Source organism: Prorops nasuta, unplaced genomic scaffold (assembly GCF_024137725.1).
Source record: "Prorops nasuta isolate Cenicafe-Biocafe unplaced genomic scaffold, Cenicafe_Pnas_1.2 PNAS00009, whole genome shotgun sequence".
NCBI lineage: Eukaryota > Metazoa > Arthropoda > Insecta > Hymenoptera > Bethylidae > Prorops > Prorops nasuta.
In genome coordinates, this window is record NW_027116806.1 from 8672313 (window position 1) to 8688437 (window position 16125).

Sequence of the window (16125 nt, forward strand, 5' to 3'; positions counted from 1 at the left end):
CAGATTTTTAAACAATTTTTATTCTTTCGAACAACATGTCTCATTACACTTAATTTTTATGTCGGCCTAACGGGAAAAATTCTATTTTTAAGTTCTTCGTCCTCACATCGCTATTCTAGTAGACTATAATTTAGAGATATCTTTAAAAAAAAAGGTTAATTATAGCTTAATTAGCTTATAACTTTGATCGTTGGATACATCTTAAAGTAATTACAGAAGATGCTATATACTTTTACAGCGCAATAATATGTACACGACAGAGAATACCATTTATTTGTATCGCAATAATTCGATTATTTCATATTATGTATACCTTAACATTAGCAATCATTGAATTATATCCTTAAAGTACAAGTAAAATAAAAATTCAGTGATTAAGACTAATATTTAGCAGACTGCAATGATTCATTACATGGCTAACATCAGTATAAGCACGTGCAAACGCATCAATTGAAGAAAGTACTGTTTCGTTTAAGCTATATCTTAAATTATAAATAAAATATTCGTCTCTCGTATTAAAACTTCGCAATCAGTCAGTGAAGATAATACACTTGATTTTTTTATATTATTATTACCTACATTCCACACACATTATAATATACTACAATTATAACTTCGATATCGTTCGTAAAACTTTTTAAACAGCCGATAGCTTCATCCTGTGATTAGAAAAAACATGAACATTGAACTCATGTCTGATGATAGAATCCTATTGTTGAATCCTTTTCATATGACCAGATGTGACTACTGATTGTATTATTCATTGATTTCTGCACATTTCAACATGTAATAAAAATTTTATGAGGAGAAATATCTACACAATATGTGATTCAAAATTAAAGCAACTGCCCTAGCTGCTTAAAATCATAACACTTATAATTACTTTTACCCATGTATCTCCAAGTATTAAAATAAATAAAAATTACGTTAATGTTTCATTCAAAAAATATTTTAGAAATAAAAATTATTTTTGCCTTTTATTTAATTAAAATTTCTGCCAATTAACGATAACGGGTCTATAAAATCAACATAATTTCAATCACCTGATTTCCTAATGCCGCGATACAATAATGCTTAAGATAAAACATTTAAGAAAATTCAAAATTTAAGTGAAGTTATATTTTGCAAAATTAATAACAGGTGAGTAATGTTATATCGTAAATTTTGCCAGTTCAGGGTGTTGTAATAACACAATTATGAGGAATGATACAAAAACAGAGAAAATATGTTATGATGCAATTTTGTATGAAAATAAATATCAGATCAAAAACATAACAAGCATAAATTTATCAATTGCAAAATGCTTACACTTCAAGGAAGTCTTTCAGTAAAATAATACGCCGTTTTTCAGCTATATCCATTTGGTTTTCAAGATCTCCTCGGTCCGTGGTTTCCGCCCGTTCTATTTTCCAGGAAAGATTTTCAATCTCAGCTTCTAATTGCGCTTGTTGGTATTCAAACTGTAATATATCAACAGAGTTTATATTTCTCCTAATAATTTTTGTTGATCTTTATGTTTTAAAGAATATTATTAAGGCCATACCAATTCTTTTCTTGATCCAGATTCCATGTAATATGCATATGGATAAGTGTATTGCAAAGTATACCGACAACGCGCTAACAGTGACGCAGCTTCATATAAATGCTGCCAATCAATCCATGTTCCACTGGCATTCATTACTTTTTTATCCACGCGTGATTTTATAGTTTCTAATGTTTGTTCTTCCAGTTTTAGAGATCTACTATGATTCTCCCACTAATATTGAAATAATCATTAATTTAGTCATTTTAAGATCATCTAGAAATTAGTGACTGAACGCTCACCCTTTCATAATAATGAAGATACTTCTTTAAAGCTTCGCGAGCTTGAACGTGAGCACTTTCATGCGCAATGTTGGGATTCTCTTTATACCTTGAACACTCATAGTAATCACTTCCATGTGCTTTCCAATCTCCAAGGCACATCCAACAGAAGTCATATTTACAATTATAACATTGCATATGATTACACCCTCCATTTTTCTCTATACAAATATGACATTTTGGACACTACAAATACAAAACCAATTATTACTTTATGTCACTGAATATTTTATGCAACTTTTAAAAGCTACCCACATCTTTGGTATGTGCACTAATATAATTGGCTGTTTCTGAATCATCAGCACATTTTGTCAGCCACTTTTTTATTGTACTACAATCTGTAGGTGCATGATAATCCATACCACAACGAAAACTGTAATCATTTATTAATTTTGATATATTAAATTTTCCAGATAAACTTAATTTATGAAAACATACCAAAATATGGTTTTACATGAAGAGCATATAACTCTTTTAGCTCTTTGTTCTTTAGAGCGTACAACTATTTGGCAATTAGGACCAGGGCAGAATCTGAGTTGTGGATGAGACTTAACATAATCGCAAAATACAAACTGCTGATATTTTTCCCTAAGTTTCCGTTTTGTCAGTAAAGAAAGAACAAAATCCTCTGGTACCAAGACATTGCAATCTTGTGCCATACAACTTATACCTATACCAAAAGGTTAAATTTAATTCAGATAATTGATAAGATTCTTACTAATAACGATCCACAAGTAATTTTCCTTATGTGAAATAAATGGTACCCTCCATATCCCATCACTTACCTGTTGAAATACCTGAATTTATCTGTGTTTCAAAATGAATACACCAACAATCACGACAAAATGAATGTCCGCAAGTAAGTGTAGAAAATTCAATAACAGAGTAAATCATAACACAGACTGAACACAATCCACCTCGTTGACTAAGTGCTGGATCTACTGAATGTTGGGGTTTAATTCTTGAAGTAATTAATAAATTGGAAGCATTTGTACGATACTTAGATATAACATCTTGAAGATTCCAATTGTGCGCATGTAATAAAAGTTTGGCTAAAGAAGGTGTTATATGAAGACTGTCACTTAAAGTCTCAACATCTTCATTTAGGTGTCTCTCAACTTCTTCCACTCTTAAACAATCATATATCGCATACTCCAAGTCTTTTCTAGTATGATCAGATTCTAGATCGTTATCTATCTCACCACCCCATGGCTGTACATTATAATAATCCTCATATCCAGTATCTCCACAATCGGAATCAGAACAGTCCATTTCACTGTCATATTCTTCTTCTCCTGACATCTGAACAAATAACTTAGATATAATTGATATCTATTATAAACATGACTTTTCTAATTTCACATAAGTAAAATAATCATAAACAAATATTTTTAAAAATAGGATATGAAAGCCATTTAAATTACTAGATTTTTAACATAGCCAATTACATGTTAATTAAATAATAAGTAAAAAATGTTTTTTTTATTACAATAAAAGAAAAGGAGAATTATATTGAGAATTAGAGTAGTGAGTATTTTGAAAATTAGGACATGTAATGAATTAAATTATTTGTATCTATTTCAAAATGGCATTTCATAATAATGTAATGTGAGAGCACAACAATAAATTATTGTTGTAGTAACACCAACCTTTCCTTTCTGCTTATAACCTTAACCCCACCTCAAATAACACGATTATCAGGAAAAATTCATCTACATCAAAGGGTTTTCCAATAAAATCTTATTATTAATAGGCGTCAGAGCGTATAATTTTTGTGATAGCATTTTAACACATAAGTACATTATTATAATGCATCGTTTTAGTGTTTAATCCTTTTGTTGTATACAAGGCGTTCGTAGAAATGGTAGAAATTAGAATCGTAACTGATCGCAACAAAATAATTCCTTTTGAAATCCAGAAAACAATTTTTCTACTAGTTTCCAGGCCACCGATGAAAAACAGATGTGACTGGCGTCCAGTATGGTTTTTTTCACTTTTATATATGCACGTTTGCATGAGTGTGTTTTATATGTATTACATGAATATTTTATCTATTATGTGTACAAAATATAGTAATCAGAATAATTATATAAATCAATGTACTTATATAATTAATTTCATTATAACAATCAGGACTTTTCCTTTTCCTAGTTGCCTTCCAAGTTCCAGGAAGGTCACACATTTAACTCCTGAAAAGTGCATCATTACATACAGAGCCATCTGCTAAGGCCCCGAAAAAGTTGAGAAACTATATTATTATTAAATGACGACAAGGGGTGCGTTCAGCTGATGCTGATAGCGCTCAAAAGGAGTGTTTAAAAGTGGCCATAGTTTATGTCACGTTAACTATACTATTTAAAATTAAACGCGGTTGCAGAAAGTGCAGCAAACCCGCTTATGCACAAATGACGTCACATGAACAAAACAATTATGGCTGCGTTCGTTTATGTACTGCCAGTACTGAAAACCTATATTTTACGTGACATACATTGTAGAATTTTAGTACTCGCAGTTAATAAACGAACGCAGCCTATGTCGGATAGCTTCCTTTCCCTTTACGCCTTACCTTTCAGCCCCCTCGTCCAAACTGTCCAAAGTGGCTCTTTTCTAGCTAGGTTCCTTACTCCATAGCGATCAAGACAAAATAATTATTGTTTTTGAGAAGTTTAGTTCTATGATTTTTACCTTGGTATTGAGTAAGATTCTGGATTCTTAAAGAGGGATTGGTTAAAAGTTGAAATGGTTTCACCAATAGCCACGAAAGGCCTTAGGGTCGCTAATAATTGGTTAGTATACTGAAAATTTAATTATTATCTTCATGTAATAAGACTTTACGAATATATTGATTTCTATTCTTATATTTCATTATATTCAGTTTTAAAGGCGATATTTTTAATTATATAATCGTAAAATGACCTCTTCGATTTACATTAAGATGATATCTTTAAATATTCATTTATATTTCAATATATAATTTATATATATATCAACTAATAATTGTGTTGTGTTTCTCAGGTCTACATCTTTAATTTTATATGGTGTAACAGCTTCAGTAACAGGTCTCTATTTCACAGATTGGAAAGCTGTTTTAATGTACGTTCCTTTTATTAATGGAAAATTCAAAGAGGAATAAAATTTAATAGCTGTATTATAAAAAAAATTAATATAAAAACTAGTGCATATATATTGATGTATGAATAAACTGGCAATAAATTAATTAGATGTTCACTAAATTTCTAGTTTATTATTATAATTAACAATTAAATTACAGATAAGTGTTTTAAGACATTTGCTTGTTTATATAAACAATTTTATTTCAAGCACAAATCATTTATCTTCTTGGAGTACTTTATTTATTTCATCCTCTTTTTCTAACTGTTTCTTGTAAAACTCATACAATAGCTCTGCATGCCTTTCAATCTCCTCCTTTTTGGATTTTTCAACTTGAGGAGCAATTACATAACTAAAGCAATTATTTTTAAATAAAATTAATATCTTTGCTCTATTTGCAAAAAGCAATATAAAATGATAGATTATGTAATAACTATATCTTACTGTGATAAAAGATAGCTTCCTCCTAGAATTGTAATAGCAAATGATATTCTGCGTGGAGTAATGAATGACATTTTTTAAAGATTAAATTAAGTTTTGTCATACAAAAATAATCCAATACTCAAAATTTATTTTTATTTCTCTTCAATTGTAGTTTTTTCTGTTGTTTGTGGCTTAACAGTTTCAGTTGGTTGGATTATGGGTTTCCAGAAAAAATATGAGACTACAGAACCTAAGAGAATTGCAACAACTATTTCATCCGTTCTCAGATATTTAGGCTTCTTTATTCTCATATCAACAATAAATGAGGTTTACCTTAGATTAGGAGTCTTTTTGCTCCGTAATTCAAGCTACTACTTGCATTACAGTGATTAGATAGGTTATGAGTTTTATAATAGAAGAGGTTATGATCAATTTGAGAAAAGGTAAAGCTAGGTTAGGATCATCATATTTTGTACGTTATTTGAAAAACTAAAAGCGTCTATTTTATCCAACTCATTAGAAAACGAAATTATAGCGGCAAATGGGATTTGTTTGAGATAAAAAGCATCTTTTACATAAAAATGATTTATTTTCTAATAAAATATTTTATATTTTTCCAGTAAATTTGTAAAACTTTTTAAACATTTCCATATGAGTCTTAAAAATTTCTTGCAAAGATATTGGAAGCGCACGAGAAAGAAATGCAATTGCGTGTTGATCACAAATACTTATTAATTGCGCGAGACAATTTTCCAAAGGAGGCTAAAATATTCAAATAACAAAAATACAATTATAAATTTATTTCTTGTATATTATAATAGAAAATAAACACAGAAAACACTTACTTTCACAAAAATTGGTGTAATACCTTCCGAAAAAATTTTTAAAAAATCAGCTACAATATAAGGACTAAGTCTACTCATATCCCTTTTAAGTTTTATTAACGAATTCGTGAATCTGTTAACATTTATAATCACATTAAAATTAACGGTTATCACAAATGTTTTATAAAAAAAATTAATAAAAGGGTACTTACTTCTCTATGTCAAGCGCTAAACAACGACACTGATCCTGACTTCTCTGGTCATTTGCCTTTCTGGATTCACTTACAATTACATCCATAACACGCCTGTATATTAGTAGAAAAGCTGGTAATTTATCAGTAACAAAGCTAGTTCTTACTTTGATCAATGATGCACTTATAGCTAAAGCATCTTCACAAGCTAAAATTTGAGATTCATTTATTGATCGGATAGTAATAAGAATACTCATATCAATTATGTTCTCAGTAAGATGCAGATGCTTGAAATTTAAGATATTTCTAAACAATTGTATAATATAATGCCAATGATTTTTAGAAATTGCCGAGGACTGTATAATTTGATACAGACAATCAATCGATCCTACTCGGAACTTATTACGCTGAAAAGACATATCTGCCTTCATTACAGTATTCCAAACAATCAATGTATTTCTTAACGAATCCTTATTATGATTTGATAAATCTTTCACCTAGAAATAAGAGGACCAATTTGAAGTTTTTTAAATACAATACATTTTATACAAAGTTATACTTTACTAGTTGTTGCTCTAGTTGTTTTAATAATTCTTGAAGCTCTTTGACTTCTGTAAACTCTAATAAGATCAATATCAAGTTCTCATGTGCATTTGTCAACATTCTATTCCAAATTAATTTTATAGTCAATTCATTTAATGAAAATTTTGCACGATTCCGTAATATTACGATTGCTAATTGTAATCCATTATTAATAAATTTTTCGTGTTCAATTTCCGCATTATTTTCAATCTGCAAATAATATAAAATTATGCCCATTTAATTATATTTCAATTAAGAAATATGATACAAATACTTACAGAAAATACATTTTGAAGAACTACTTGTGCAGTCTTTGTCAAATCTGTATTAATTTCTCCATCCGCTAATGCTATTTTTAATAATTGCGTCAAAATTTGTAATTCATCTGCTTCTATAATATTTGTAGTTAAGGTTTGGCAAATTAAATCAAAACATTTCTTTTCCGCCTTTCTAAATATAAGTTTTTGATTAGCATTAAGTTTCGATCTTATTTGTTCAAAGCATTGGAAGAAAACGCGTAATAGCTTTTTTCTTTTTTTGCAACAAGCTATGCAATTATTTAATACTTTGTACGACGTAACTAATTTCAGCGATTGATTAATAGCTTTAGAAATTCCTTTGCTACCTTCCATATCATTTATTAGTAAACTTGGCTCGATAAATTGGAATAAATCCAGTCCAGATTTTTCGGAGAGATCTGTGAATTTAGTTTATCATATATTATTAAATTACAAATAATAGTTTTATTGTAATTAAAATCATACCTAATAAGATTTTGTCACATAAATGTACTATTTCAAGATTATTCTTGCATTCTTTGTTAATTGCATATATCACAGCAAATATCAACATCCTAATGTTACAATTAAGATATATTAAGGGCAAAGAAAGTAATATTTCTAAGTATAATTTAAGTTGAATAGTTTTGTTTTCATCTACTTGATCCCAAATTGCTTGTTCTACTTTATCTTTTATATCTTTAAGTGTACTTAAAATTTGTCCATTTTCCACCATTTCTGATAGTTTATTCTATGAAACAATAATATCACTGATTAAAAAAAAAATAATAAATTTAAACCTTTAAACAAATTGTTATAATTTCTTACCAGATTCACAACACTGATTATGAAGCCTGTTGTTGTGGATGGTATCAAAAAAGATATTCCACTCAAAATATGTGAAAGAATATTCAATACAAAAAGTTTATTTTCTTGTAATATTTCTATTTCTGAAATATTAAGCCAATCATCTAAATTGCATTCTTTAGAAACTATTTGTTTCACCAAAAAATATGTTAACTTTGATATTTCTTTTTTTTTTAATAGCAAAATGGTTTCAGGACTGTATTTTAGTATGTCTTTCCAAGAATATTCAAAATTACCAATTAAATCTTGCAGTCTTATATTCAAGTCATGATTGGCATTTGCTTTAAAATTATGCAATATAAGTTTATTCTGAAATTTCATTAAAATATTCAATGAATTTATTAATATCTCCAAAAAAATATATAATTATAAATATTATTACCATTGCTGCTACACATTCCATGTCTCTGCTCTCCTTTATCTTGGTGTATAAGAATTGCCATTGATCATTCGTGATTGAAAATGTTAATTTTTCTTCATCTTTGTGTGAAATGTAGTGTTCTAAAACACTCGTAAGCTCACACCATAATAAAATTGCTTTCAAAATGTGTTTAGCAGTTTCTTCATGAAAATTTAAGTCAATGTGAGATATTAAAATATTTTTTAATTTTTTCAGAGAGTTTATAAATTTATGTTTATTTACTGTTCCAGAATATTCTAATACAGGAATTGCTTCAAGAAACGATACAAGCAACTCAACTGTTGCTTTTATCATTAAACTATTACTTTTTTCTACATTTAAATGGAAAATCAATGTTTCTAATGTAGCAATTCCCTGTCCAGGTGTAATTTTACCTGCAATTTTCTTAAATTCTCTTTTAAACTTAACTGGGAAAAACTCTATTAATGTCTTCTTAAACTTACTATCCACTTTTTCACTTGTTTTCAAAGCCATCAATATTTGTGAAATAAATTTTTGTTCCCTGCGTAGGAGTACATATGCGTTTAATAAAATTATAAGTAAATTTGTGAGTTCCTCTGCACGTTTCTGCCATATAATCTTTTGCAATATATTTTGTGTTTCTGTTTCAATTATTAATGGATTTAAAACTGCAATTCCAGAAAGTATTTCATAGTCGATACTTTTTAAATTCTCAGTTTCTAAAATTTCATGTATAATGCTTTGAAAATAGTTAGTTAATGTAACACCATCAATCTTATTGTCAAAAGGAAGATTTACATCATTTAGGTATGTAAAAAGAGAATTAAGAATATCTTTCTTTAAATTACTTGCAGAATTAAGTAATTGTCTCAATATCAAGTCAAGTTTTATATTTTCAGTTTTATATGATCCTGCAGCTGCACGGAATATAACAACAGCTGTTGAAGTAATGCTTTGATTACTAACTTTTTTTGCTTTTTCTATAAGTACAGAAAATAATGAATTCAGTGTATCTATATCATTCTCACTATCATTTATATTTTGATGAGTTTTAGTCTTGTTAAAAATTAATTGCTGAAGGCATCTATGGGTAACTGCACCTACTCTGTTTGTATTATCAATACATTTGTGATCAATTATATCACATAGAGGATATAACATATATTCTATAAAATTATTTCTTAATTCATTCTTCATTATTCCTGAATGCTTATGCATTTGAATAATATTCTCCATTATATTAGGAATAATTTTATAAGAAGCATATAACTGCATATTACTGTTTACCAAAGTTAGATCTACACCATGTGATAAATAACTTGTAGAGCCAAAGGTATTAATATAAATATTGAGTACATAATGCAAAAGAGTATTGATTAAAATACCTAATGTTTTTGGATTATTAATAAAATACTGTTGCATTGCACCATTGGAAAGGACTAAATTACTGCACTCAATAATACAGATGTACACATCTTCTACTTTTCTTTGAAACTCTTTTATGAGGGTATTTACTAATACCTCTTTTATTTCAGGCTTCACATTTATGTGCTCAGACTTTAAACAATTTTTTAGTACTTCCCAAGTAGAAGATTCTGTCAAAGACATATTACACAGCCACTCTAGTAAAAGATCTTCTTTTCGAATAATTGGCAACTCAATACTAAAATATGCATTCTCCGCCAATTTTAATCTTTTCGCTAGAGGCTCTTCTTCTGATATTAGACGTCTCATTAATTCTTAAACAAAAAATTACATTGAGTTATGCAAACATTTCTAAAATATTATATCATTTACTAATATACAATAATTGTAAACACAAAAGTTAAGAGTTACCTCTTGATAAAGCCATGGTATTAGAGACAAATATTGTGACATTTGTTAAGTATAATGTGTATGCATGCGTGCGATACAGCTGATTCCGTACTCGTAGTACACTTGTGCTTCGTCCTCGTACTCCTCGTGGCCCTCGTGGTGTGGTTGCCGACCAGCGTTGCCAAGTCCGCCATGTTGGAAGATACTACGCTGTATAGTTTGTTGGCGAGAATTGAATATACCACGCAAAATGTATAGTAAGTGTGATTCACAGAGAAGAAACGAAGTATAGTGTTTTAGGTATAATAAGCTCTCAGTGCTTTCGGAGTTCGGACGTGTTTTGGCCATTAAAGGTACGATTTCACTTGTCGGCCTTGTCGCTCGTCGCTAGCGACAAATGGTCACGTGGGATAAAGTATACACTTTCTGCGACACTGAAATAAAGTTGAATTTATCCAACTTTTCAGCGACATCGCTAGTATCGCCCGTATCGCCTGTATCGCTGCTCTGTATACTATGTATTCAACGGAACGGAACAGGCGGATCGTGTGAATTTTAAATTTGAAAAATGGATGGAAATTCAAATTGAAAATACATTTGTCACAATTATAGCAAGCCGATACATATGAAGCTAAAATAATATAATGAATAATTATTTAATTAATATATAAAAAACGTTGAATATAATTAACCCAAAAAACAGGCTTTGCTTGTAAAATAATACGGCATATATACAGAGTGAAGCTGTTATAACGCCCTAGAATATAGATGCGGAAAGACGAGTATCTCTTTAATTATAAAAGATATTCAATTTGTGCATAGGACATTCTCGAATCCTCTTGTTATTTGCTTTCGCAAAGGTCATATAAAAAAATTGAATATCTCTTATAGTTAAAAAGATATGCATCTTTTTCTACTAATGTTTTGGGGCGGTTTAAGTTCCTCACCCTGTACAGATTTCTTACTAAAAACAGAATCTTAAATTGTAACATTTTTATTACAAAATAAATTCAATTAAGTTTTATTATGAGTAACATGTAGCAACAATGAATTTTACTAATAAAATTATCAAACTAAGGATAATTATAACTTTACTAATGTAAATTATTATATTCTGATATATGAACTATATAATTTTCATCCTCTCATGCTATATAGGAAAATGAAGGAAATATTTTCATAACAAGGATTTAAGAAAACACATTCATTTCAAATATATATGAAACCTTTATTAATTCCTCATTCAATATATGTGCATACCTCATAACTTTTGATTATTATTTGAATATTCACAATTTTTTTATACATGCAAATTAAATTCAAATGTCATACACCATAACACGACACTACAGTCACTACCCCTAAGAAACCATTATGCGATTGCTGCTAGCGATTACCCGTTTCCTTCGTTCCTACATTCAGAACCCGCCTCAGAATATGTCGCTGCTAGCGACGAGCGACAAGCGACAAGTGAAAACATAGGAGAGATAAACTGCATATTCTGTCGCTAGTGTAGTGCAGTTTGAAAAATCCGAGTCTTTTAGTGTCAGTCGTGAAGTGCTCGTCGCGTAGTGCGGTTCTCCTGCGTAGTGTTCGTTAAAAAGAAATCGCGTAGCGCACAGCTGCTTCAAAAATCCGAGTCTGTAGTGTCAGTCGTGAACTGCTCGTCGCGTAGTGCGGTTGTCCCGGTAGTGTACGTTTAAAAGAAATCGCGTAGCGCACTGCTACTTTAAAAATCCGAGTCTGTAGTGTCAGTCGTGAACGGCGTGAACTGCTCGTCGCGTAGTGCGGTTTTCCTGCGTAGTGTACGTTAAAAAGAAATCGCGTAGCGCACTGCTGATTTAAAAATCCGAGTCTGTAGTGTCAGTCGTGAACTGCTCGTCGCGTAGTGCGGTTATCCCGGTAGTGTACGTTAAAAAGTAATCGCGTAGCGCACTGCTACTTTAAAAATCCAAGTCTCGAAGTGTCAGTTGTGAAGTGCTCGTCGCGTAGTGCGGTTCTCTCGCGTAGTGTTCGTTAAAAAGAAATCGCGTAGCGCACAGCTGCTTCAAAAATCCGAGTCTGTAGTGTCAGTCGTGAACTGCTCGTCGCGTAGTGCGGTTGTCCCGGTAGTGTACGTTAAAAAGAAATCGCGTAGCGCACTGCTACTTTAAAAATCCAAGTCTCGAAGTGTCAGTTGTGTAGTGCTCGTCGCGTAATGCGGTTCTCTCGCGTAGTGTTCGTTAAAAAGAAATCGCGTAGCGCAATGCTACTTTAAAAATCCGAGTCTGTAGTGTCAGTCGTGAACTGCTCGTCGCGTAGTGCGGTTCTCCTGCGTAGTGTTCGTTAAAAAGAAATCGCGTAGCGCACAGCTGCTTCAAAAATCCGAGTCTGTAGTGTCAGTCGTGAACTGCTCGTCGCGTAGTGCGGTTGTCCCGGTAGTGTACGTTTAAAAGAAATCGCGTAGCGCACTGCTACTTTAAAAATCCGAGTCTGTAGTGTCAGTCGTGAACTGCTCGTCGCGTAGTGCGGTTTTCCTGCGTAGTGTACGTTAAAAAGAAATCGCGTAGCGCACTGCTGATTTAAAAATCCGAGTCTGTAGTGTCAGTCGTGAACTGCTCGTCGCGTATTGCGGTTGTCCCGGTAGTGTACGTTAAAAAGTAATCGCGTAGCGCACTGCTACTTTAAAAATCCAAGTCTCGAAGTGTCAGTTGTGAAGTGCTCGTCGCGTAGTGCGGTTCTCTCGCGTAGTGTTCGTTAAAAAGAAATCGCGTAGCGCACAGCTGCTTCAAAAATCCGAGTCTGTAGTGTCAGTCGTGAACTGCTCGTCGCGTAGTGCGGTTGTCCCGGTAGTGTACGTTAAAAAGAAATCGCGTAGCGCACTGCTACTTTAAAAATCCAAGTCGCGAAGTGTCAGTTGTGTAGTGCTCGTCGCGTAATGCGGTTCTCTCGCGTAGTGTTCGTTAAAAAGAAATCGCGTAGCGCAATGCTACTTTAAAAATCCGAGTCTGTAGTGTCAGTCGTGAACTGCTCGTCGCGTAGTGCGGTTGTCCCGGTAGTGTACGTTAAAAAGAAATCGCGTAGCGCACTGCTACTTTAAAAATCCAAGTCGCGAAGTGTCAGTTGTGTAGTGCTCGTCGCGTAATGCGGTTCTCTCGCGTAGTGTTCGTTAAAAAGAAATCGCGTAGCGCAATGCTACTTTAAAAATCCGAGTCTGTAGTGTCAGTCGTGAACTGCTCGTCGCGTAGTGCGGTTGTCCCGGTAGTGTACGTTAAAAAGAAATCGCGTAGCGCACTGCTACTTTAAAAATCCAAGTCGCGAAGTGTCAGTTGTGTAGTGCTCGTCGCGTAATGCGGTTCTCTCGCGTAGTGTACGTTAAAAAGTAATCGCGTAGCGCACTGCTACTTTAAAAATCCAAGTCTCGAAGTGTCAGTTGTGAAGTGCTCGTCGCGTAGTGCGGTTCTCTCGCGTAGTGTTCGTTAAAAAGAAATCGCGTAGCGCACAGCTGCTTCAAAAATCCGAGTCTGTAGTGTCAGTCGTGAACTGCTCGTCGCGTAGTGCGGTTGTCCCGGTAGTGTACGTTAAAAAGAAATCGCGTAGCGCAATGCTACTTTAAAAATCCGAGTCTGTAGTGTCAGTCGTGAACTGCTCGTCGCGTAGTGCGGTTGTCCCGGTAGTGTACGTTAAAAAGTAATCGCGTAGCGCACTGCTACTTTAAAAATCCAAGTCTCGAAGTGTCAGTTGTGTAGTGCTCGTCGCGTAATGCGGTTCTCTCGCGTAGTGTTCGTTAAAAAGAAATCGCGTAGCGCAATGCTACTTTAAAAATCCGAGTCTGTAGTGTCAGTCGTGAACTGCTCGTCGCGTAGTGCGGTTCTCCTGCGTAGTGTTCGTTAAAAAGAAATCGCGTAGCAAACAGCTGCTTCAAAAATCCGAGTCTGTAGTGTCAGTCGTGAACTGCTCGTCGCGTAGTGCGGTTGTCCCGGTAGTGTACGTTAAAAAGAAATCGCGTAGCGCACTGCTACTTTAAAAATCCGAGTCTGTAGTGTCAGTCGTGAACTGCTCGTCGCGTAGTGCGGTTCTCCCGCGTAGTGTACGTTTAAAAGAAATCGCGTAGCGCACTGCTACTTTAAAAATCCGAGTCTGTAGTGTCAGTCGTGAACTGCTCGTCGCGTAGTGCGGTTGTCCCGGTAGTGTACGTTAAAAAGAAATCGCGTAGCGCACTGTTACTTTAAAAATCCGAGTCTGTAGTGTCAGTCGTGAACTGCTCGTCGCGTAGTGCGGTTCTCCTGCGTAGTGTTCGTTAAAAAGAAATCGCGTAGCGCACTGCTGATTTAAAAATCCGAGTCTGTAGTGTCAGTTGTGAAGTGCTCGTCGCGTAGTGCGGTTCTTCTGCGTAGTGTACGTTAAAAAGAAATCACGTAGCGCACTGCTGTTTTATAAATTAGAATTTGTAGTGACAGTCGTGAACTGCTCGTCGCGTAGTGCGGCTATCCCGGTAGTGTACGTTTAAAAGAAATCGCGTAGCGCACTGCTACTTTAAAAATCCGAGTCTGTAGTGTCAGTCGTGAACTGCTCGTCGCGTAGTGCGGTTGTCCCGGTAGTGTACGTTAAAAAGAAATCGCGTAGCGCACTGTTACTTTAAAAATCCGAGTCTGTAGTGTCAGTCGTGAACTGCTCGTCGCGTAGTGCGGTTCTCCTGCGTAGTGTTCGTTAAAAAGAAATCGCGTAGCGCACTGCTGATTTAAAAATCCGAGTCTGTAGTGTCAGTTGTGAAGTGCTCGTCGCGTAGTGCGGTTCTCCTGCGTAGTGTTCGTTAAAAAGAAATCGCGTAGCAAACAGCTGCTTCAAAAATCCGAGTCTGTAGTGTCAGTCGTGAACTGCTCGTCGCGTAGTGCGGTTGTCCCGGTAGTGTACGTTAAAAAGAAATCGCGTAGCGCACTGCTACTTTAAAAATCCGAGTCTGTAGTGTCAGTCGTGAACTGCTCATCGCGTAGTGCGGTTGTCCCGGTAGTGTTCGTTAAAAAGAAATCGCGTAGCGCACTGCTGATTTAAAAATCCGAGTCTGTAGTGTCAGTTGTGAAGTGCTCGTCGCGTAGTGCGGTTCTCTCGCGTAGTGTTCGTTAAAAAGAAATCGCGTAGCGCAATGCTACTTTAAAAATCCGAGTCTGTAGTGTCAGTCGTGAACTGCTCGTCGCGTAGTGCGGTTCTCTTGCGTAGTGTTCGTTAAAAAGAAATCGCGTAGCGCACTGCTGATTTAAAAATCCGAGTCTGTAGTGTCAGTTGTGAAGTGCTCGTCGCGTAGTGCGGTTCTTCTGCGTAGTGTACGTTAAAAAGAAATCACGTAGCGCACTGCTGTTTTATAAATTAGAATTTGTAGTGACAGTCGTGAACTGCTCGTCGCGTAGTGCGGCTATCCCGGTAGTGTACGTTAAAAAGAAATCGCGTCGCGTAGTGCCTTTTGAATAATCCGAGTCTCGTAGTGTCAGTCGTGAGCTGCTCGTCGCGTAGTGCGGTTGTCGCGAGAAGTGTACCTTAAAAAGAATTCGCGCAGTGCCGTTTAAAAATCATTTTTTCGCGAGTGCATAACGTCAGCGTCCTCATCTCCATCGTCATCATAAACGCCATTATCATCGCCATCAACATCACCATTCCCATCTTCGGTATTATCGCAGAATATGTATGAATTATGGCTGGGAATTCGCTGAATGAGTGAGTCCCACGGGTAAAACCGTGGAAATTTTTTTTATTAACTAAAGAATGACCAAAAACCTATCAGTAGGTTACAGTTGGCCATTCTTCGGTTAAAATCA

General features: G+C 34.1%; 2 protein-coding genes and 2 long non-coding RNA genes across 8 annotated transcripts; 1 reads left to right on the top strand and 3 right to left on the bottom strand.

The window, feature by feature from the left end:
* Window positions 1–7: 7 nt before the first annotated feature.
* On the bottom strand, window positions 8–4034 carry ari-2 (E3 ubiquitin-protein ligase ari-2). Its single transcript, XM_066731617.1, has 8 exons — window positions 3513–4034; window positions 2649–3165; window positions 2302–2533; window positions 2119–2236; window positions 1825–2049; window positions 1544–1756; window positions 1309–1460; window positions 8–770 (listed from the first exon to the last, which is right to left on the bottom strand). Exons 2-8 carry the CDS (start codon window positions 3163–3165, stop codon window positions 761–763), a joined length of 1467 nt encoding a protein of 488 aa, XP_066587714.1. The 5' UTR covers window positions 3513–4034; the 3' UTR covers window positions 8–760.
* Window positions 4035–4414: 380 nt separating this feature from the next.
* On the top strand, window positions 4415–5096 carry LOC136776281 (uncharacterized). The gene is made up of 2 exons (XR_010823043.1): window positions 4415–4649; window positions 4879–5096. It is a non-coding gene; the product is annotated as an uncharacterized lncRNA (long non-coding RNA).
* LOC136776282 (uncharacterized) lies at window positions 5088–5820 on the bottom strand. Of its 2 annotated transcripts, XR_010823045.1 has the most exons (3): window positions 5731–5820; window positions 5419–5647; window positions 5088–5326 (listed from the first exon to the last, which is right to left on the bottom strand). It is a non-coding gene; the product is annotated as an uncharacterized lncRNA (long non-coding RNA). The 2 variants fall into 2 exon arrangements; XR_010823044.1 differs by having other exon boundaries at window positions 5419–5812.
* A 146-nt stretch (window positions 5821–5966) lies between these two features.
* Window positions 5967–10511, bottom strand: LOC136776237 (uncharacterized). 4 transcript variants are annotated; one of them, XM_066731622.1, is made up of 10 exons: window positions 10358–10511; window positions 9907–10260; window positions 8522–9819; window positions 8101–8448; window positions 7759–8023; window positions 7273–7691; window positions 6977–7204; window positions 6434–6909; window positions 6243–6354; window positions 5967–6159 (listed from the first exon to the last, which is right to left on the bottom strand). In XM_066731622.1, the coding sequence occupies exons 1-10, from the start codon at window positions 10371–10373 to the stop codon at window positions 6004–6006; spliced, it is 3672 nt and encodes a 1223-aa protein (XP_066587719.1). In that variant the 5' UTR covers window positions 10374–10511; the 3' UTR covers window positions 5967–6003. The 4 variants fall into 4 exon arrangements, with proteins under 4 accessions (XP_066587719.1, XP_066587720.1, XP_066587718.1 ...); XM_066731623.1 differs by having other exon boundaries at window positions 8522–8700; window positions 9004–10260; XM_066731621.1 differs by having other exon boundaries at window positions 8522–10260.
* Window positions 10512–16125: the final 5614 nt, after the last annotated feature.